Source organism: Crocuta crocuta, unplaced genomic scaffold (genome assembly GCF_008692635.1).
Source record: "Crocuta crocuta isolate KB4526 unplaced genomic scaffold, BGI_CrCroc_1.0 scaffold177, whole genome shotgun sequence".
Classification (NCBI taxonomy): Eukaryota; Metazoa; Chordata; class Mammalia; order Carnivora; family Hyaenidae; genus Crocuta; species Crocuta crocuta.
In genome coordinates, this window is record NW_027531880.1 from 2,494,205 (window position 1) to 2,516,063 (window position 21,859).

The window sequence follows — 21,859 nt, forward strand, 5'->3', positions numbered from 1 at the left end:
GGGAGAAGGTATATCTAAGGAACAAAAGTAACTCATTTCTTTCAATTCTTAGGGCATTTGGGCTTTAATTGTATTCCACAACATGACAAACTTATTTGGAAGTAGATTAAGTGATGTCACATATTGGGGGAAAAAAGTAAATTATAAAACAGATGCCACTTAAGCTGTATCTCTGAATGTAAAAATCTAATTTGGGGCTTTTATAACATTGATAATGTTTTTTAACTATTGGAGGTTTTAACGCCACAGCTTTACTTGAAAGCCAACATAAGCTTAGAATTTATCATCAGAAAAACATAAACTTAATTTTTAACGTAAAATTGAATGTATAAGAGTGAAAAGATGGAAAATTTATATTAATTTTTAAAGCTAAATTGTTAAATTCAAAACATTATACTCAAGATAGTATCCTTTGGTATAAGATGCATATAGTAATCCGAATTGGTGGCAGTAAACATAATAACATACTGGTACAGCTGACCCTTGAACAAGGGAGTATGGGGTGCCAACCCCCTGCGCCCTGCACAGTCAGATCTGTGTATAACTCCTGTTCACCTAGAACTTAACTACTAACAGCCTACTGTTGACCAGAAGCCTCACTGACAGCATAAATAGTTGATTATTCTATATTTGGTATGTTTTATGTAGTATAGACCGTATTCTTACAGTAAAGTAAGCTGGAGGAAAGGAAATGCTACTAAGGAACTCATAAGGAGGAGAAAATACATTTACACTTCTGTACTGTAAAAATTTCCTGTATAAACAGATCTGTGTTGCTCAAACCTGTGTTGTTGAAGGGTCACGTGTATGTGACTCAGTTAATCCTTTCTTCACCTTCTCTAAACAGAGTTCAGATGATGAAGACTGTTCAGCAAAAGGAAGGAATCGTCACATCGTAGTCAATAAAGCAGAGCTTGCTAACTCCATTGAAGTGCTAGAAAGCTTTAAGCTGGCCAGGGAGAGCTGGGAGTTGCTCTACTCCCTAGAATTCCTCGACAAGGGTAAGGACATGGTGTTGTATTGGTGCTGTTTAATTTTTATGTAAGGTCACTGTGTTAGAAACAGTATTCTGCTTAAAATAAGACATGGCTAACTAAATTGATTACAGTAGTTTACATGTTTTATAGGATTCTTTTTAGAGCAGGACATCTAATCAGTTATTAACCAAATAACCATTTACCTCTAAGCCTCTACTACGAGTGGTTTTTTTGAAAGTTTTATTTGAGTGCTCAAGCAAGCGGGGGAGGAACACAGCGATGGAGAGAGAGAATCCCAAGCAGGCTCCGCCCAGCCAGTGTAGAGCTCTGTGAAGAGCTTGAACTCAAATCAATGAGATCATGACCTGAGCCCAAATCAAGAGCCAGAGGCTTAACTGACTGAGCCACGCGGTACAAGCCCCTACTCTGAGGGTTTATTATAATTAGGGTTGGGGTGCAGTGTCAGGGAGAGTTTTTGGTCTTTTAACATTTGTATTGTGGGCCTCTTTTTCTTGCTGGTCTGTTTGTTTTGTGCTTTTAGTTTCTTTTGTCTCCTGTCTTGTGTCTTCCTTATGATGTGTAGCCAAGCATACAAAAGGTAATGCTATTTTTATCTGCATTAACTCCATTGCCTGAAAAACTCACACTATAGAAAGCTTCTTTTCCTTTGAGAGTAGACGTAAAACTAGGGGAAGTTTTACAGCGATTAAGTATTTCAGGGGCAGCTGGATGGCTCCGTCAGTTAAATGTTGGACTCTTGATTTCTGCCCAGGTCGTGATCTCATAGATCCTGAGTTCAAGCCCCAAATTGGGTTCTGCCATCACCACTCGAAGTCGGCTTGGAATTCTGTCTTGCCCTCTCTCCCTGCCCTTCCCCAACATGTTCACGTGCTCTCTCTTTTTCTGTCAAGTAGACTTTTTTTTTTTTTTAAGTATTTCAACATTGCTTAGATATCAGTATCTCTTTGCTAACCAATGTATTTTTACTATAGTTTGGAACCAAGGCCCTTTACTTTCCTTCTGGCCAGTGGACCTTCATCCTTTGGCCCCCTTGCATCACATACGTGTACTTCTTGGTCAGATGTGTCATATCATTTTCATTTTTTCTGAGTCAATATAACATCACTTGGTTTCTTCCAATAGCGTCAAGAATTGTAAATATGTATGTGACCTTGACCTTTAGAGGGGATTTTTTTGTTGTTGTTATAAATTGACTTTTAAAAAAATGAATAGTGTTGGATCTTTGTTTTCTTAGCTGGGTGAAAATAATATTTTTCTGAGGTGAGCAAAGTTATTTACAAGATGAATGAGATCATAAGTGAACTACGTTTTAAACAACTCTTGGGATATGGTATGTGCTTAATAATTGTTGGTGCCCAATGAAAATACTGCTTGTGTTTTATATTCTAACTTTACTGTCTAATTCAAATTCTAGACCGTTATTACGGAAATCAAAGTCGATAGTTGCTATCCATTTTTTGGTAGTTTGTCTCTGTTTTGCTGGGTTTGTTTTGTTTTCTGCTTCTGTGTTAACATGTTTTTGGTGAATTTGCTTTTGAATTCTCAGAATTTACAAGAATTTGTTTGGCATGGAAGACAGATACTTGGCTTTGGTTAAGAATCTTCCTCACTGATATGATCATCTATCAGGTAACGTGATGTACGTTTTAAGTTCCTGTGTCTATAAAGGATGATTATTACTGTGAACCTAGTATAGTGTACAATGTGTGTGTGTTCCTGCTGTAGACAAGTCATGCTCTGAAGACATAACATGTCTTCAGTGGCAGAGGGATTATGGCCCACTTTCATCTCAAAATGACTCCAAAATGACAAGGCTGCATCTTCTGTGTTACCTTTGCAATGTCCAGCCACACCCTTCTGTAAAGTAAGATTTTTACTTTTCAGTAAAAGATGAATACTTCCCACCCCTCCTTGTCTGCCCTCTGATGTAGGCCTTCTGCCTGGCTCTCTGTGTGCCTGGAACAGAGAGAGCAAATAATTCCCTAAGGGGTATAGAGCTCCCAGCCTCCACTGTTGAAACAGACAGGGTGCTGCTTCCATCCTGTGTAAAGGAGAGATGGTATTAGTAGTAAAATATTTATAAAAAGTGGTATATCCAAAATGTGCTTTATCCAAAAGCTGGTGTTATTTTTATTTAGTCTTAAGAATTAAGACTGAGGGTGCCTGGCTGGCTCAGTCAGTAGAGCATGTGACTCTTGAACTCGGGGTCGTGAGATCAAGGCCCACTTTGAGTGTAGAGATTACTAAAAAAACCATTAAATAAACCTAAAAGGGGAGGGAGGTTGTGCTTGGGTGGCTCAGTTGGTTAAGCATCCAACTTGCAGTCAGGTCATGATTTCGCGATTCAGGAGTTTGAGCCCCATGTTGGGCTCTGTGCTTGGTGCCTGGAGTCTCCTTCAGATTCTATGTCTACTCTCCCATCCCCTGCTCCTACACTCTCTCTCTCTCAAAAGAAATAAATAAACATTAAAAAAAAAACCAAAAAGGAATTAAGACCAGAGAGAAAACTTTGTACATGTAAAGTACCTCCATTGAGAAACTCCATCTTGCTTTAAGTAAGTTGGTTTGATTATTGCTGAGTCTCCTCTTTCCTCCTCAGATGATCAAGCAGAGCTGCCTTATTTGGAGTTGCTTGCTGCTTGCTTAATCAACAGTGGAGATTTATTTAAATGGCAGTGTTTTTTGTTTTCTTATTTCTGAGAGACAGAGAGGCACCGTGAGCAGGGGAGGGTCAGAGAGAGAGGGAGACACAGAATCTGAAACAGGCTCCAGGCTCTGAGCTGTCAGCACAGAGCCCAATGCAGGGCTCGTACCTACGAACCATGAGGTCATGACCTGAGCCAAAGTCGGACGCTTAACCGACTGAGCCACCCAGGCGCCCCAAAATGGCAGTGTTTTTCAGCTCCTCGCTGTTATGTCTTTTTTAGGGTCAATACAAGAAAGCAATAGCCAGCCTGCATCATTTAGCAGCTCTCCAGGGATCACTTCCTCAGCCACAGATCACGGGCCAGGGGACCCTGGAGCATCAGAGGGCACTCATCCAGCTAGCAACTTGCCACTTCGCTCTAGGAGAGTACAGAGTGAGTAGTGTGTGCCTTGCATGGGGACCCTCCAATGCGCTCAGCTACCCTGGGGCTTCCTCTTTTTCCTACGGTGGGCTTTTAATACAATGCATGTTTATTTGAAATAGGGTTTTTCTGCCTAGATTTTAATCACCTAATCTGCTGATGAAGATCTTGATTTTGTTTTACTTTGTTTTCTCTTTACTAGCAGCTTTCCTGAAACAGACTTCAGTTCTTTTCAGGTTTTATTTTATTGGAGGATGATTTTTTTTTCCTTTACTTTCTTATCTGGAATCCCGTTAGTGCAGGATCAGTCCTGTTGTACTTGGAGAGGAGAGGCATATACTAAGTGGGAAACGGAGGGTTTCCATTTGCTTATCTGAGCCTCAAATTCACTTTTTACTTGATGATGATACTTTGTGGGGTATTCCAGGAGCAGATATGTGAACAGGTCTGTTTCCTCCATAATTGTGCGCCCCTCCTGCCACAGGGTGGGGGCCCTGTTCTTTACCTTTGAGTGCCTCATAACACCTACCACAGTGGTTTGCCCAGCTCTGATACTTAATAAATGTTTGAATTCAGTGATAAGCACGTTCTTTATATACATGGGTACTGTATAAATTCACCACCACAACTTAACACACAAACTCTGATTTCTTCTCATCTTTGTATATGTTGATTACTTTGTGAATAGTAACCCCAAAGTAAGTTTTTAAACTTAACGTTTGAAATACAATTTACAGTTCATCATGTAGGAAGAAACAATTAGTATGTAAAATATGTGCATTGAAAATTGAAAATACTTTTCTGCCATCATTTATGTAATTATTAAGTACCTAATGTAAGTTTCAGTGAATTCCTTTTGATAAGTTAAAAGAGAACATATATTTACTCACACAGATATGCATGTATCATATAGAATTAGGCAGTTACTCAGGCACTAATGTTCAGCATAGTATGAGGGAATGTAAAATAAACAGATTTAATTAAGGTAGGCAAGCTCATTCTCTTTAAGGACTTCCATTAAAGCTGATCACAGCTAGGCCGACCCTCCTTGGTTTGTAACTTAACTTATTCCCAAATCTCAGCTGCCTTCAGCCCTCTGTCTTCAGCTCAGACCTAGCATGTCCAGATGTGAGTTTCCTTCATTCTCTGGCCCTTAGGTGTACAACCGTCAAATCGTGGTTGACTCTTCCTCTAGCTAATCTTTTTGATTAGTATGAAGCTAATGTCTTTGGTGTAGTGCCTTTTACTTCCTTTACCCACCACCCTAATCCATGGCTCTGAACTGAGTTTTTTGCCTGTAATCTTTTTTTTTATCTCTAAGTTATGGTTGTTGCTTTCTATGATAAGATTGCTGTCATCATTCCACTTAATTGAAATAATTGACTTCCCAGGTGCCCAGAGTTGAGCCATGTGCTGGGGTGGAGAATATAAGCAGGGTGAGGGGAATGTGGAATCCTTGCATTCAGGATATAGAATTGAGTTACAGAGAAGAGTGAAGGTGTTTATATCAGACAGTTAAAAACCAGATGTGAAGTGGCATGCCCCTGACATATGCACAGGAGGCATTCAGAGAAGGGAGTTTTCACCAGGGTCCAAGTAGTCAAGGAAAGATTTACAAAAAAGATTGGCTGGAGGTGGGCACTGAAGGATGATGGCATGTGACTCTGGAGGACACATCCTGGCCCTCCCACTTGCCCACTCTGTAACCTGGGCCAAGTTACCTCACCACGCTGTCTGACTCCAGTGTTCAGGTTTTTAATTCCTGAGCTATTGAGCTCTTGAAGCTAGAGCTTCACGACCCTGTGGCCGTGAGTGGTTCTGGACGTGCCAACTGATCCTCTCAGTTGGCTGTGGCTTACCACAGCCAGAGCCCCCAGGTTGGTACTGCCAGCTCTGAGCAGCCTTACAGCTATTTTCTGAATGTGCCAAGACATGAAAAAAGTAGAGCGGCATGGGTTTCACACTGTACTTCCTCATCTGTAGATTGAGGATAATGACAGGGTTGTCATGCTCCCTAAATGGAATCTAGTTGTTATCATTAGAATTTGGACAGGTAGACCGTAGGTGATGGCTTACTCTCTGTGGATGGAGACCGGCCACTCAGTGTGGCACTTAAGGCTTCCCTCAGCCACCAGCACTGCTTCCGACCAGTTTCCTAAGTGTATTTCCTAAGCCACGCCCTCCTCCACCGCTTAAACAATACCCAGCCCTTTCCCACATCTTTCTCCTCTGAAACGGTTTTTTTCTCTTTTCCACATTTCAACTCATTCCCACTTTAAGGCTTGAGTGAAGGTAACCCCTCCTGAACCGTTACCAGCTAGTTTAGCTTGTGTGTATTGCTCCTCCATTTTACATTATGCTCTACATCATAGCATTTAGTCCACTGCTCTGTGTCCCATTTTGTTGACTTTTCTCTTCATTGAGGTATTAAATATCTTTAAGGCAGGGATATTCTTCCTTCCGATGCCACTGTGCTGTTAAACACATTGGTAGTTTAGGTAATACTTGACTAATTTTTAGTTTTTGTTCTTTTGTTTTAACAGCAAAAAAGGAGTTACTATTCTCTCAAAAGTCTAGTACCCTGTATTTAATCTTAGTTACTTTTTCTACATTTTCTGTTGAGTAAACAGTGATGTTCCCATAAAAAGTCTTGAGGGGTGCCTGGGGCTCAGTCGGTTAAGTGTCTGACTTCAGCTCAGGTCATGATCTTGAGGTTTGTGAGTTCAAGCCCCACATTGGGCTCTGCTGACAGCTCAGAGCCTGGAGCCTGCTTCAGATTCTGTGTCTCCCTCTCTCTCTGCCCCTCCCCTACTCGTGCTCTCACTCTCTCTCTCAGAAATAAAATTAAAACATTTTAAAAAATAAAAATAAATTTAAAAGAGACTGGAGGCCATGCTGTAGACCTCTGTGTGCACACATTGCCCACTTGTATGCTACAAGTACATTAGTTGTTATGTTGATTTACTTTCAGTGAGAAAATTTCAGATCAGTACCTTTTCATCTGATCTTCTTTAGATGACATGTGAAAAAGTCCTTGATTTGATGTGCTACATGGTACTACCCATTCAAGATGGAGGCAAATCACAGGAAGAACCCTCAAAAATAAAGCCCAAATTTAGAAAAGGTACAGTTACAAGTTTTACTCTTATTTTGTAAAAATGTCTTTACCCAAGGCTGGAAAATTCTTTACAACTCCCGATGAGGTAATGTATGATCTGCAGGGTTTGACAGACTGTATAAAAAGTTAATCCCTTGCCAAGCTTGTCCTTGGCACTGATTTCATAAGCAGCTGCAAATCTGTGTTTCTTCCAAAGTTCTCTTCACTTCCTGAGTTTGTTATCTCTGAAGAATATCTGACAATTCCTTTTCCTATCTTTAGCAATTCTTGGAAAAGTTGCAGATGATTAGTTAAGAAGTGTCTACTGGCATATCCCTCTTAGGCTGTTTTGAGCTTCACCTCAACTAGCATATTGATTGTAAAATTAAATAAATTTAGTTGTAATGCTTATATAAGAAAGGAAGAAAGATTCACTATCTTGGTTCTAAGTTTCCATATTAGAAGTTAGAAAAAGAGGGGCACCTGGGTGGCTCATTCAGTTAGCGTCCAGCTCTTGATTTTGGCTTAGGTCATGACCTCACCATTTGTTAGTTCAAGCCCTGCATCAGGATGTGCTGACAGAACAGAGCCTGCTTGGGTTTCTCCCTCTGCCCCTTGCCCACCTGTGTTCTCGTTCTCTCTCTCTCTCTCTCAAAAATAAATAAATAAACTTAAAAAAAAATTAAAAAGGGAATTTAGAAAAAGATAAGCCAGTTAAGCCCAAAGAAAGTATAAGACAGAAAATAATGAAAAGGGGAGAAATCAATGCAATAGAAAATGAGATAGAGGAAATAAAGCTAAAAGTTGGGGTTTTTGGAAAAAAAATAAAATCGATAAACTCCTAACAAGATTGATCAGGAAGAAAGCACAAATTACCAGTAGCAGGAATGTCACTACAGATCCTACTGAAATCAAAAGGACATTAAGAGAATAAATTATTTATTAGACTTTACATCAGTAAATTCAACAACTTAATGAAATGGAAAAATTTGTGAAAAACACAAAACTGACAAAGATGAAACTGAAAATATGAATGTTCCTACATCTATGAAAAAAATTATATTATCAAAACTTTCCCACAATACTCCAGATCTAAATGGCTTCATTGATGAAGTCAAGCACTTAGGAAGAAGTAACACCAACCCTACACATACTCTTTGAGAAAATAGAGTAAAAGAGAACACTTCTCCATTCAATTTTTAAGGCCAACATAACCCGAACAGCAAAAAATATTAGCTAATAGAATACAGTAGCATATAAAAAGGGTAATACATATGACCAAGTATACTGGGAATGCAAAGGTGGTTTAACATAGGAAAATTGGTCCCTTTAATATATTAAAGGAGAAAGAGCATATAATTTTTTTAATAGAGGCAGATAGAAACCCATCTATAAGCATTTATGCAGTATGTTTGCATTTTTCATTCATGATTTATAAAACATCTTAGCAAACTAGAAACAGATGTTTCTAGTTTCAACATCTTACTTAACTGTGAACTATCAAGTGCTTTCCCCAACATCAGCAACAATATATAGTATCTATCTCCTCTTACCACTTCAGTATACTAGAGATTCTAGCCAGCAAATTGGGCAAGAAAAGGAAAGGTATAAAGGTTGAAAACTAGCTATTTTCATTCACAGATAAGACTGCGTTTTATTTGCAGCTATGTATGTGGCTATGTTAGAAAAGCCTAAGGAGGGGTGGTATCTGGGTGGCTCAGTCAGTTAAGTGTCTGACTCTAGATTTCGGCTCAGGTCATGATCTTACACTAGGTGAGACGAGCCCTGAATTGGGCTCTGCACTAATTTTTAGAACCTGCTTGGGATTCTGTCTCTCCGTGTGTCTGCCCCTCTCCCACCCTCTCTTTCTCTCAGAGTAACTAAACTTAAAACAAAAAAAGAAAGGGGTACCTGGGTGGCTCAGTCGGTTAAGCATCTGACTTTGGCTCAGGTCTTCATCTCACAGTTCGTGGGTTTGAGTCCCTAGTCGAGCTCCGTGCTGACAGCTAGCTCGGAGCCTGGAACCTGTTTCGGATTCTGTCTCTCTCTCTCTCTCTGACCCTCCCCTGTTGACACTGTGTCTCTCTCTCTCTCAGAAATAAATTAAAAAAAAAAAAAAGGAAGGAAAGGAAAGGTTAAGAATCTCCAAATAGAATAATATTAAAAAACTTAAAATGTTTAGGGATAAATTTGTTGAAAAGTGAGCAAAATCATGTTCATAGATCAGAAGACTCCTATGTTTTAGGGTTCCACTTCTCAGATGTGTCTACAGATTCAGTGCAATCCTAGTCAAAATCCCAACAGACTTTTTTTTTGGTTGGTTTTTTGGTTGAAACTGATGAACTTGATTTTTTTTTATTTTTATTTTTTTTAGTTTATTTTGAGAGAAGGGGAGGGGGGTGGGGGGGGAAGAGAGAGAGAGAATTCCAAGCAGGCTCTGCACTGCCAGCACAGAGCCTGATGTGGGGCTCATGAGATCATGACCTGAGGCGAAACCAAGAAACCAAGAGCTAGATGTTCAACCAAATGTGCCACCCAGGTGCCCCCAGACTTGATTCCAAAATCTATATGGATGTGCAATCTAGAATAGCTGAAACCGTTTTAAAAAAGACTTACAAAACTGGGCAACTTACCCTCCCTGATAGGAAGACTTTTAATTTTAAGTAAAGCTACAGTTATCCAGACATTATTGACAGAAAAATGGAGAATCCAGAAGAGACCCACACAGATATGGCCAGGTGATTCTTAGGGAAGGCACCAGAGTAATTCTTTGGAGAAAGGAAAGTTGAGATGCAGCTGAGACTAAATGGAAAAGTTAAAAAGAGAACATTTTTTTATGAGGAAAGGTCTTTGCAACTAGTAGGCAGATTTATTAGGACACTAAAAATTTCCTAGAAGACAAAAGCATGACAGTTTTGATCATTATTGAAGTTCTTTAAGGTACATAGGAAATTAAAAAAAAAAAAAAAAAAGGAGAAGCCCAGACCCCTTCAAGATTAAGTGTCTCTGTGAAACAGAAGCAGATCTGGTGGGTAAGACAGGACCTAGCTGACATCAAGACTTATTTTAAAGCTCTAGTAACAAAGGTATGTAGTATGGACCTAGAGATCGACTGGTGAAATGGAATAGAGAACTGAGAAGCAGGTGGTATTATAATTCAGTGGAGGAAGAATTTATCCAGTAAGTGGTGCTGGGATCATTGATCCAATTGTAAAGACAACAGAAATTCTTCAAATTTTAAGATTTAAAAATGGAAACTAAAACTTCCAGGCTTTTAGAAGAAAATACAGAAAAGATTCTTTGTGCCTTCTAGGTAGAGAAAGAGGCTACAAAAAGCATACAAGATAAATTCAGTCACACTAAAGTTAAAATATCAACAAAAGATAGTGTCATCAAAGTGAAAGGCTATGCCATAGACTGCAAGAAAATTGTCCAACACACAGAATCAACAAAAAGTAAGCATCCAGAACTTTGAAAGAGCTCCTTCAAACCAGCCAATCCCTCACAGAGAAATAGGTAAAGAAGAACAGATTCACAGAAGCAGAAATCCAAATGCACACAACTATTTGAAAAAACTCAGAGCCTCTGGGTGGCTCAGTCAGTTAAGCATCCGACTTGATATCAGCTCAGGTCATGATCTTGCAGGTTCATTGGTTCAACCTAAAAAGAAAAAAAAAAAAAACTTTCAACCTATTAGCAATATGGGGACTTCAGATTAAAACAGCAAGCTGCCATCTCACACACATGAGAATGCAGGGATTAGAGAGTAGCAATCCTGACTACCAGGATGTCAAGACACATATCGCCTGTCTGCTTTTGGAATGTTTGTAAACTCAGACCAACACTTCGGAGACCAATTTAGCTGTTTCAAGTTGAACATCTCATTACCTAGTTGTATCCCTCTTCTAGTTAAATTTCTTAGATCACTGCTTTTCCAACTTGTGTCCTTACCCCCTGGGTCATGAATTTCAACCAGATGTTTTCTTTTTTAATGACATGGAGTCTAATACTGTCATTAAAATGAGTACATCTCCTGTACAAAGGTTAAATTGTACTTGATGAACCTTTTGTTTTAGATATAAACATGTATAAATATGTGTGCACAGCATCTCCATTATTTCTTGTTACCTTTGTCCTGAGGGTAGGGAGGGATTTAAGGTATGAAGAGCATACATAAAGGAAGAGATTAAGGAAATTAAGGAAAATTATTGCCTGAAGTTTTTTTTTTCCCCCAGAAGTACACAAGAAAATGTATATAAGAATGTTTATTTCAGCATTGTTTGTAAAAGTAAAAAATTGGAATCTCGGTGTCCCCCATAAAAGAATGGGTAAATGAACTGTGGTATATGTAAATGGCAGAATAGTACATAAGCATTAAAAACCAGTCAACTAGAACTATAGGTATTAGTACCAAAAACCATTTGCAGAAGGATGCATACACTATGATGCCATTTATATAGTAAACTGAAAACTTGAAAAACTTTCCTCTGTGTTGCGTAGAAATGAAAAACACCACATTCAGGATAATAGGGTGACGGAAGAGGACATGGTCTGAAAAGGTGCACAGGAGGCTTCAACTGATTTGTGATATTTTGTATAAAATCTTTGAAGCAAAATGTTAACATTCTGTAGAGCTGAGTGTTGAGCACACTGGTATTTGTAATATTCTTTATGTAATTTTTTATACATTTGAAATGTTTTGCAGAAAGCATTTAAGGAAGGTTAGGAAAGAAGATTGATAAGTGAAATCCAGAGACCCCTCAAAAACCTGTTTCATCATCACTAAGCATAATCGTGGTTTAATCATGTTTGAAATCGTGTGACTGTTGCTTTTTTTCTGGAAAAAGTTTTAAACATTTGCGTTTCAAAGCTGTTTTCTTCGATAATAACAAGCATATTGTGGACTTTTGTTAGGTTCAGATCTGAAGCTTCTGCCTTGTACCAGTAAGGCCATCATGCCGTACTGCCTGCATTTAATGTTAGCTTGTTTTAAGGTAAGCTGAAAGTTGATTAGCATGAAAGAAATTTAATTTGGAACATTGCTGTGATGCTCTAGAATGACTTGGTGTAGTGGGGAGAGTACATGAGCTGGGAATTAACAAATACTAATTGTGGACTGTACTAGACACTAAGGAGTAGGAGATGACCCCCGTCCTCGAGCAGTTTGCAAATCAGCGTGGGACAGTTATGCAAATAGCCTTGCCTGTAGTGATGTTCAGTAAATACTTTATGCGTTAATATATGTCAGAATGTATTAGCTAGAAGAAGAGAATACAAATGCCATTGGGTTGGTAGAGGGGTGGTGAGTTTATTATCCTAAGGATTTGGGGGGTGAAAGCCTTTCAGGCATTAGGACGGCCACCAGCAGAGGCCCAGCAGAGCTGGGCAGGGTTAGAGACTGTTGGAAGGACGCCAGGCCTGTGGCTGCAGTTGGAGCAGAGCCCCAGCGTGCATTTCACCCGGGTTTGTGAGCAGGAGAACCGCAGTACTGGGTCTCTGCTTTGGGCCGTAATTCCCAGGCTAAACCCCAGGTCACAGTCACCTGGGGAGACAGAAAGCATTTGAAGTGTGAGTTGAATTCTCGCTGCTCATTTAGAACAAAATGTCCTTTTGCCGCTTCTCCAGTTAGCACTCCTCCTTCCTTCTTTGTTGCTCCCTGCCTTTCTTCTCCCCAGTCCGCGTTCTCCTCAAACCCACCTCTCCTACACGGCTTCTTGCCCACCCTCACGCACAACCGTCCCCTTAAAAGAAATCCTCAAATTCCTCTCTCTGATATATAGAAACACTCATCTTCTCTTGCCCTTTTCCCAAAGTCAAAGCTCCCAGCCCCCGTGCACGTCCAGCCCCCGTCAGGACGCTCACAGAGGGCACTGCCAGGGACCGTGTTCACAGCACAGAGGAAACGAAGGTTTCTCTGGTTCGGACCCACCCCCCTCAGAAGGCAGTTGTGATGTTTGCATAGCATGTGTGATGTTTTGTTCCCTATATCACATATTTTCATACAGCAGCATTTTTTTTTTAATCTTTATTTTATTTTTGAGAGAGAGAGAGAGACACTGTGAGCAGGGGAGGGGCAGAAAGAGAGGGAGACACAGAATCCAAAGCAGGCTCCAGGCTCTGAGCTGTCTGGACAGAGCCCTGTGTGGGGTTCAAACCTACAAACTGAGATCATGACCTGGGCCAAGGGTCAGATGCTCAACTGACTGAGCCACGCCCAGGCGCCCCATACAGCAGCATTTTTTAAGGAAATGATATTTGTTTTATTTAAGATCACCCCATGATTTCCTTTTCCTTCTGCATCTGCACAAATCCTTGTCTTGCAGCTGCGAGCTTTCACGGACAGCAGGGACGACATGGCGCTGGGGCATGTGATCGTCTTGCTTCAGCAAGAGTGGCCACGGGGAGAGAATCTCTTCTTGAAAGCTGTCAATAAGATTTGCCAACAAGGAAATTTCCAATATGAGAATTTTTTCAATTATGTTACAAGTATCCTTTTTCTTATTTAAGCCTAAGAAATTCTGACTTTTTTTTTTTTTTTTACAATGAACACATGGTACAAAAATGAACCATTCTAGGTAGAAATAATGATTTTCTCTGTTTGGAGGGGAAGAGAGACAGAATGGTGATTAAAAATGGGACCATGGCAGTTCCTCTCATGAGAGTCATAAAAGGCTTCACAGGTGATGTAAGGAATCAGGAATATTGGTAGCCCAAGTCCGTTTTCCACGTGCAGCGACTTCTGGGAAGGTCCCCAAGATGCCTAAATTAATCGCCTTCAGGATCCTGACAGGCCCAGAATGGCTGGTGAGACCATAGAATATAACAGTCCATTGGCCTTCATCTACTGGCAGAGGGCCTCCTGCGGGCACTCCTAGGGCCCTGACTGTCCCCTGGGGTCAGCTGTTAGAGCGCCATGTCACAGCTGCCACTGAGTCCCCACCAAACATGCATGCAGCCCAGCGGTTGTTTTTGACAATAGGGAGTATTTCATACTCTTAGGGAAAGACCAGCCTTGGTGTGAGGAATGTGCTATTCTTGTCCAAGTGCCTAGAGCAGTACTTCTTAGCTGTTTACGGGGAGACCACACCCCCACTGCTTCTTTCATTTCTTATTAAGAAAACAAAAGATTTTGCTGGGGTGCCTGGGTGACTCAGTCGGTTAAGCGTCCAACTCTTGATTTCAGCCCTGGGCTTGATCTAAGGGTTGTGAGTTCAAACTCTACATGGGGCTCCATGCTGAGTGTGAAGCCTACTTAAAAAAACAAACAGATTTTGCTGTTATGACCATATAGAATCTCTTTTAGTAGCATCTGTATGAGAAACATATTTGTCTTTATGAGGTGGTTTGGTTGGTATAAGAGTCACTAATTGGCAAGAAGACAGCCCTGGGTTCCAGGACTGACTCTAGTCAGCAGGCTGGCCATGGGCACGTTACGCAGTCACTGCAAGCCTGTCGCACATCTCAGAGAGCAGGGCACCTTGTTTCTACATGTGGTTAACCTGAATCTGGCCTGCAGATATCGATATGCTGGAGGAATTCGCCTACTTAAGAACTCAAGAAGGTGGAAAAATCCATCTGGAATTACTACCCAATCAAGGAATGCTGATCAAGTAAGCATGCTGTCCTGCTCTTCCGTGCTAAGTGCTCACCTTTTGTGTGCTTGTAGGAAATCCAGATCTTTCAGAAATTTAATAGAAAGGAATCCAAACCTGGTCTCTGTTTTTGAGAGTAGATTTGATTCTGGCTACCTTCTGAAACTTGGTGTTTCCTTAAGGACACTTCTGATAAAACGTTCTTTAAATTGGGGTATCTCTGTCACTTTTGAAACTTTTTCACTAAACAGAAGTCTCATTCATGATCTTTTGCTTTCCAGAATTGACTAAACCTATAAATTTCTTTGGACATAGAATGTTTTTAATTAAGAAGAGCCCTGCTTACTTAAAGTTGTACTGGGTTATGGAAAACTACAGACTTCATTTCTAAACTGTACTTAGATTTCAGTGTTTATTTGAAGTCTTCCTAAGCAATCATTGCTTACATAGCACCAGGGACAGTAGCCGGGTCTAGTGCCCCCTTGCAAAACACATCTGCCCCAAGAAATAATGATGGGGTGCTGGTCTCGGGCGTGCCCTCCCACACCTGGATAAAGTTAGTGACCATTTATGATTTTTAAATAGCTCATAAATCTTGCTTCTATCCTTCAGTACTCATTGTAGTTTGGATAATATATCCTCTGTGCTGTAAATGCCACGTGTAGTTTTATTTTCATACTTCCTCCTTTGCGTCCTGCATACTCAGCATGGCTGTGAGTCAGTGTCAGAGTCACTGCAAGAGACTGAGCCCTGAGTGAGAAGGGAGTGTTGCTAAGGCTGAAAACATTTTCCTTTTTCTCTCAATTGTCAAATGAACAAGTTTTCAGTTGTTGAGAGCAAAAATCCACACCTTATTCTACCTTTGTAGAGCCTTAGAGATGTTGAGAGGGAAGTATGAGATGTTCATTCTGGATATGTGGCACCTCAGTGGTTTGGGGCATAGCAAACATTACTCCTGTTCAGAAGAGGGTCTTGTGGAATCCCTTCTAAAGAATGGGAAGATGAAGCAGAGTTTTTGTCCTTCATCTTGTAAATATTATTAATAAATATTCTAAATACCTAAAATAAAAGAGTACACTGCCCTTTTTTGAAAACACAAGACCTTTACACAGTAGGGTCCTTAGGCGAGATGGGCCAGACACGCTCCTCTTCTGTCTCCGTTCCCTTCTGTAAGACTACAGCTGAGAATTGGGGAAATCATGGCATCGTTAAAATACTCTTAACAGCGTTTGAGAATAAAGATGATTTTTTGATATGGGAGTGTAGGTAACCCCTTTTATGGGCTTAAAAATAAGACTTCTATGTTTTGAGCCTGGATATACAAAACATATCTATTATTAATAGCTTTTTAGTTACTTCTTATTAACACTTACTGTAAATCGCCATAATCTAAAAACAGCCTTAGAATCAACTCCGTTTACTTAGGGTTACACTTCCAGGTGATCTCTCACTTCAGATAATGCTTACCTGTCTGTAGAGATGTGAGGGAACGGGCTATTAAAAAAAAATCTACAGTTGGATCTCAGATTTCATTATACCGAACCTTTCTTCTGTAGGCAGTTTGTTTTGAGCTGAACGGTGACCTGGTTACCTGCAGACAACTCGTAGGACAAGGAGCGAAAGCGGGGGCTCTTCAGCACCCAGATGATACCACTGTAAGGGGTTGTTTAGGGTAAGGCAGGGACCGCAGCATGCATGTCTAGGCTCAGTCACGATAAACCTTAATTTCTTCTAACTCCCCGTAGAAGATCGTTAAGCCTCTTGGGAAACCTGCTGTTCTATCAGCTGGAAGCAGGAATAGGGATTGTTACTTAGTGAGCTGTATTCCTTGTAGGAATTTGCCCAGTCCTCGCTGTGTGAGTCTCAGAGTTCATCTGAAACCTGCATTTGAGATTACTCACACATAAATTACAGCGGGAGAAGCAAGCTGTGGAAGCCAGAGAGCTTGTCTGAGGGGGCTAGGATTCAAATCCTGAGTAAAACTATCTATATTCCTTTTCCCTTTGGGTTCCAAACAAATTCTCTGAAGCCATCGCAGACCTTTTGGGGGGTGCCTCCAGCTGAGAGAGGAGGGCTGTGAGTCCGTCCTGGCCTGCTCAGATGCCCGCAGGGACAGTACCAACGCGGAGGGCACCCGGGGCCTGACCAGAAGAAGGGATAGCTCTTTATTCATTACATAGACATTTTGTTGTTACGTATTTTAAAATACAGAACTATTTCTATACTGATATTTGTAGTCTCTTAGTTGGCATTAGACTAGACAAAAATGGAAAAATGGTGTCCTCTACACTAAATCTTTGTTACGAAACTCTGCAAAGCCATGGGTGCCAGACATTCCCCCCACCTCATCTGTGCCTTTTCTCAATACTTTTTGAAATTCAGGCTCAACCTTTATCAAACATACTGCCAGCCCCCCACCCCCACCCTAGGCCTCTTGGAAGCGCCTCTTCAGTTGGAGGCCTCAGTTCTGGCACAGGTGGTTACCAGAAATCTCCGGTTTATCTCTGGGATTGGCGGGGGCCTGAGCAGAGTGGAGAGTGAAGGAGGCTGGGTTTGAAAATGGGTCTTCTCATGTGTCAGCCCCACTGCTGTTCAGTTGTGTCCCGCCATCCTCTTCCTCACTGGTGGCTTTTACACCAGATGTCGAGCGGGCGGAGCTCGGGGTGTCGGAACAAGATGCTCTGGACATGCCCCAGCAGCAGGTGCAGGGAGAAGGCTGCTAGCTTGTCCCGTCCTCCTAGAAGGCACCACTGTTGCCAGGGGCCCCGTGAAAGTTCAGGGGTTTCTGCATAGTCTGTTCCAGTCTTGTGCATTTTCTCTGGCGTGTTGTTTTTGCAGTGCAGGGTGAGTCGGTGTGGGTGTTTGAATGCTGCTGTTTGCTGTTTTTTAAAGGCCTTCTAGCCCTCCCATGGGGTTACTGCAGCAGGAATTCTTACCTGTGCTTCAGCCCAGCATACAGACTGCTGACAGGTACCAAGTGGAAAACACCTGCTCATAGTGTGCGTTTTGTCCACATGTTGTACTGCCCATGGTTTTCAGCTCTCTGTGCCTCAGTGCTCTTTTTCATGCTTTATTTATTTTTTTAATTTGTTCTGCATTCCTTGGCAAACCATCTGGTTGTAATATTGTAACATTTCTTATTTTTTTCCATAAGTTGCCAGTGTTTTTGTGTTCGATTTAAAAATCATTATGGATCTAGAAAAGAAAAAGGGAAGTTCTATAAAAAACTGTTAGATTAAAGCACACATTAGGTTAGGCACTAGACTGTTATCTCTTTTGATAAAACATAAGGCATTTGTTCATAAATCTATAAGGCTGCTGAAGCTTATGTTAAGTAAATTTTTATTCGTGGGTTTTCATCTTAGTGACCAGCGTTGATGTCTAACTGGGCCTTACCACAATATTTCCCTGCCACTGATACTGATTTTCAGACCTTCCCTTTCTGAACTGAAAACATTTGGAATGCTGCCTTTATTAGCTGATTTATCGTGCCCTTAAACCACAGAAGCTAGCGAATTCTCTTCATCCAAACTTACCAGAGGGATAGAGACTCTGATAGAAATATAATTGAGTTGTACTGCTTTATGTATAGAAACAATGCCATTGAGCCATGAACAGCAGGGTACATATTTTACTATATTTTTACTGATGTTAAGGGAAGAATTTGCTTTGAGCTTTCAAAGCCTGTTAGCTTGCTGTCTGCAAATACAAGTAACTTCCGGTCGGTCAGCGGGTTGGCTCCCATTTGGGGTTGCAGTCAGGAACCCAGAAAAGAGGACCTCAGGGCTGCTGAAATGGGTCTACGTCTATTCCCAGTGTGACTCATGGCCTCAGCCTCATTGACACTGCGCCCTTAATACTGAGTTAACCAGCCGACTCCACGGGAAATGTCCACAAAGAGCCCTGTGTTTCCTCCATGGCACTGCTGCTGTTTTACTGTGTGGTTCTTTAAAATGCCCATGGGCATTCTAGAATGTCCTGTAGTATCTTTACTAGTCTAACAGAGCCTAGTTTTGTTTTTTCTTCTGTTGCATTGCAACTTTTTGACTTCTGTTGTATTTATTATATAGGATAATACAAGTTTTAAAAAAAACAGGAACATTTTAGAATGGTTTCAGCAGTTTTACTTTGGCCAGTATGTAAAAAACTAAAGTCCCCATTAATGTGTCTGAGGGTAGTGAGGCAGTAGACTTGGGGAATGGAAGTGCCCTCTGTTGGTCTAAACCTACTACATTACTTACCTGGTAGTTAAAACTACTTTCCTCTTAACTGAACCCATTGAGTTTTGCTAGATTTTTCCTTTCCTTACTTCATTTTGGTGCCTTCAGTTTTCTGGGATTTCCTTTATGAGCTCCTTCTCTGCAGCATAACTTCGGGTGTAGCCAGAGACTTGCGTGCGCTCCCACTGAGCCTTCCACAACGTGCACGTGTCCTGAGTGTGCGGGGACCACATCTGGTCCCCAGTAGGCTTTTGCAGGCCACTGGCTGTTCTTCGGCAGTTTTGCTTCTCTCTTCCCACCCCTGCCAGACTCTTGTTTCGGGAGCTCCAGCCCCTGCGGCCGCTTCTCACACAGACCAAGTCTGGGTGGGCTCGGCACCTAGTGGAGCTGTCCTGTCCTGGCATCGCCGGGAGAGAGACGCGCTCGGAACCCCAGTGGCTGTGGACAAGCCCCGGGCCCGAGGTCGGGGTGGTGACTGGCTCATGCTGCTCCCCCTCCGGCCTCGGCTGGCGGGTCTGGACGTGAGCTGCGTGGCTGTGCGGACCGGACCCAGCGCTGCACGAGTCGGCACAGGGACGCACGCGTTAGCGTCAGAGCTGCAGGAGCTCAGAAGCAGAGCTTCTGAGTGGCATTTTACCACACGTTTGGACGTTTAAAAGAGACTTTTATGGAGTGGGGCAAATGTGTGTCTAGTTTTAAGTGTTTCTGAGAAGGAATGGGCAGGGGGGTTGTTTGGTTAGGGCTTTTCTTCCTTTTTTCAATGTTTTACTTAGATTTCAGTCAGGTTTTACTCCTGCCCTGGAAACCCTGACCGGTGATGCCGGCACTAACTGTGGTATCTGCCTGTTTCCCTGTCGCTGCCCTCAGGCACCACACGGTCACTCGGGGCATCACCAAGGGCGTGAAGGAGGACTTCCGCCTGGCCATGGAGCGCCAGGTGTCCCGCTGTGGAGAGAACTTGATGGTGGTGCTGCACAGGTTCTGCATCAACGAGAAGATCTTGCTGCTCCAGACTCTGGCCTGACCAGAGCCCTTGCCACCAGAGGGAGGCAGCTCAGAGCCGCGGGTGGTTTTCGCCAAGCGATGAAGCATTCGTAAACGTCGCTGTTACAACTCTTAGAAAGAAGACCGTCTGAGTTCTGACTCTTTGGTTGCTTCAAAGTAGTTCCCAGGAGCCTGGGAAGCTATTTCTATTTTTAAGAGTCATTTTTTGTAATTTTTGTAAAACAAAAGAACCTGTTTTGTAAATAAAAGTCATCCTAAATTTGGGGCTTTTAAAAATTTCAGTTCTTGTGAGATTCTGAACAAGAGTGTACTTTACTTAAAGGGATGTTATTCATGACCTCAAGGTTTTCTGTTCCGTAGTTAGGCTTTGATAGTATTACATTATCAACATACTTTCAGACCTTTTCATTCAGGAAGTTTTAATACCAAAACCTTTATACCAAAATGAACCTGAGTAAACTTCTGGTGTAGGGGCAGCCAGTTGGGGGGCGAGGCACCTCCTCCCTCCCAGCCACCCCTGGGCCTGCCCTTTGGGACAGGCTAACTCCTCTGTGCCTCAGGCACTTCCCTCACAGCTGGGAAGAAATGTTACCTCCCATTAAATCTGGAAGAAAGAGAAGAATGCCTGCTGGGTCCCAAGTGCTGGCCAGTGTTAACTCTCAGGTTTATTTCCTTCTTTTGCTTCCTCAAATATGTCAGGTGAACATCAAACAGTATTGTTTCTAGGGGCTAAGAATGAAAGGGCTATGAATAAGGAGCTAAGAATTACTCGGTTACTGTGCATTAAAAGTGTAAGACATACAGTTGACCCTTGATCGATGTAGGGGCCCCTGAGAGTGCCAGCATGCCCCCCACTCACTGCACAAAATCCACATACAACTTTGACTCCCCCCAAATTTATCTAATAGCCTACTCTTGACTAGAAGCCTTACTGGTAACAAACTATTAGCTCATATTTTGAATATTAGATGTATTATATATTTTTTGTATAGAGAGGAATTATTTTTCAAGTATTTTGGATTTTATTTTTTCAATGTTTTTAGAATTTACATCCAGGTTAGCATATAGTGCAACAGTGATTTCAGGAGTAGATTCCTTAAGCCCCTTACTCATTTAGCCCATTCCCCTCCTCCCATCCCTCCAGGAACCCTCTGTTCTCTATATTTATAAAGAGTCTCATGTTGTGTCCCCCTGCCTGTTTTTATTTTTCCTTCCGTTCCCTTGTGTTCATCTGTTTTGTACCTTAAAGTCATTTGAGTGAAGTTATAGGATATTTGTCTTTCTCTAATTTCACTTAGAATGATACCCTCTAGTTCCATCCACACAGTTGCACATGACTGTATTCTTAAAGTGCACTAGAGGGGCACCTGGGTGGCTCAGTCCATTAAGCGTCTGACTCTATTTCAGCCCAGGTCATAATTTCACGGTATGGGAGTTCAAGCCCTGCGTCAAGGCACTGCCTGAAAGCGTGGAGCCTGCTGAGGATTCTTTCCCCCACCCCCTCCACGCCCCTCCCCTGTTCACACTTGCATGCTCTTGCGCGTGCTCGCTCTCGCTCGCTCACTCTCGCTCTTGCTCTCGCTCTCTCAAGATAAACTTAGAAAAAAGCTAAAGAAAATGTTAAGGAAATCATAGGAAAAATACATTTACAGTACTGTCCCGTAAAAAAATCTATGTATAAATGGACCCGTACTTTTCAAACCTGTGCTGTTCAAGGGTCAACTATTAAAATCAATAAAGTCGTTTAAATAATAGACATCTGCTCTCAGAAAAATATTCCACCCAGCTCGTTTTAAAGTGTTTGCCAATTTAAGTTGATTACAAATATATCAACCATCCTGTTTTTATCGAGGAGTGTGTTGGACCCAAAACAGCTTTC

General features: G+C 41.7%; 1 protein-coding gene across 3 annotated transcripts in view; it reads left to right on the forward strand.

Annotated features, from left to right (window-relative positions):
* The window catches only part of INTS10 (integrator complex subunit 10), a 31,695-nt gene extending 11,450 nt beyond the window's left edge, over positions 1-20,245 (forward strand). For 2 of the 3 annotated variants that reach the window (XM_077773062.1, XM_077773064.1), the window contains exons 10-18: positions 848-1,001; positions 2,545-2,627; positions 3,926-4,078; positions 7,082-7,190; positions 12,078-12,157; positions 13,487-13,649; positions 14,680-14,773; positions 17,648-17,725; positions 19,843-20,245. In XM_077773062.1, coding sequence (XP_077629188.1) covers positions 848-1,001; positions 2,545-2,627; positions 3,926-4,078; positions 7,082-7,190; positions 12,078-12,157; positions 13,487-13,649; positions 14,680-14,773; positions 17,648-17,725; positions 19,843-19,999 — 1,071 coding nt within the window. In that variant the 3' untranslated portion in view covers positions 20,000-20,245. The remainder of the gene's footprint in view (positions 1-847; positions 1,002-2,544; positions 2,628-3,925; positions 4,079-7,081; positions 7,191-12,077; positions 12,158-13,486; positions 13,650-14,679; positions 14,774-17,647; positions 17,726-19,842) is intronic. The other variant, XM_077773063.1, reaches the window with a different exon arrangement.
* The last annotated feature ends 1,614 nt before the right edge of the window (positions 20,246-21,859 follow it).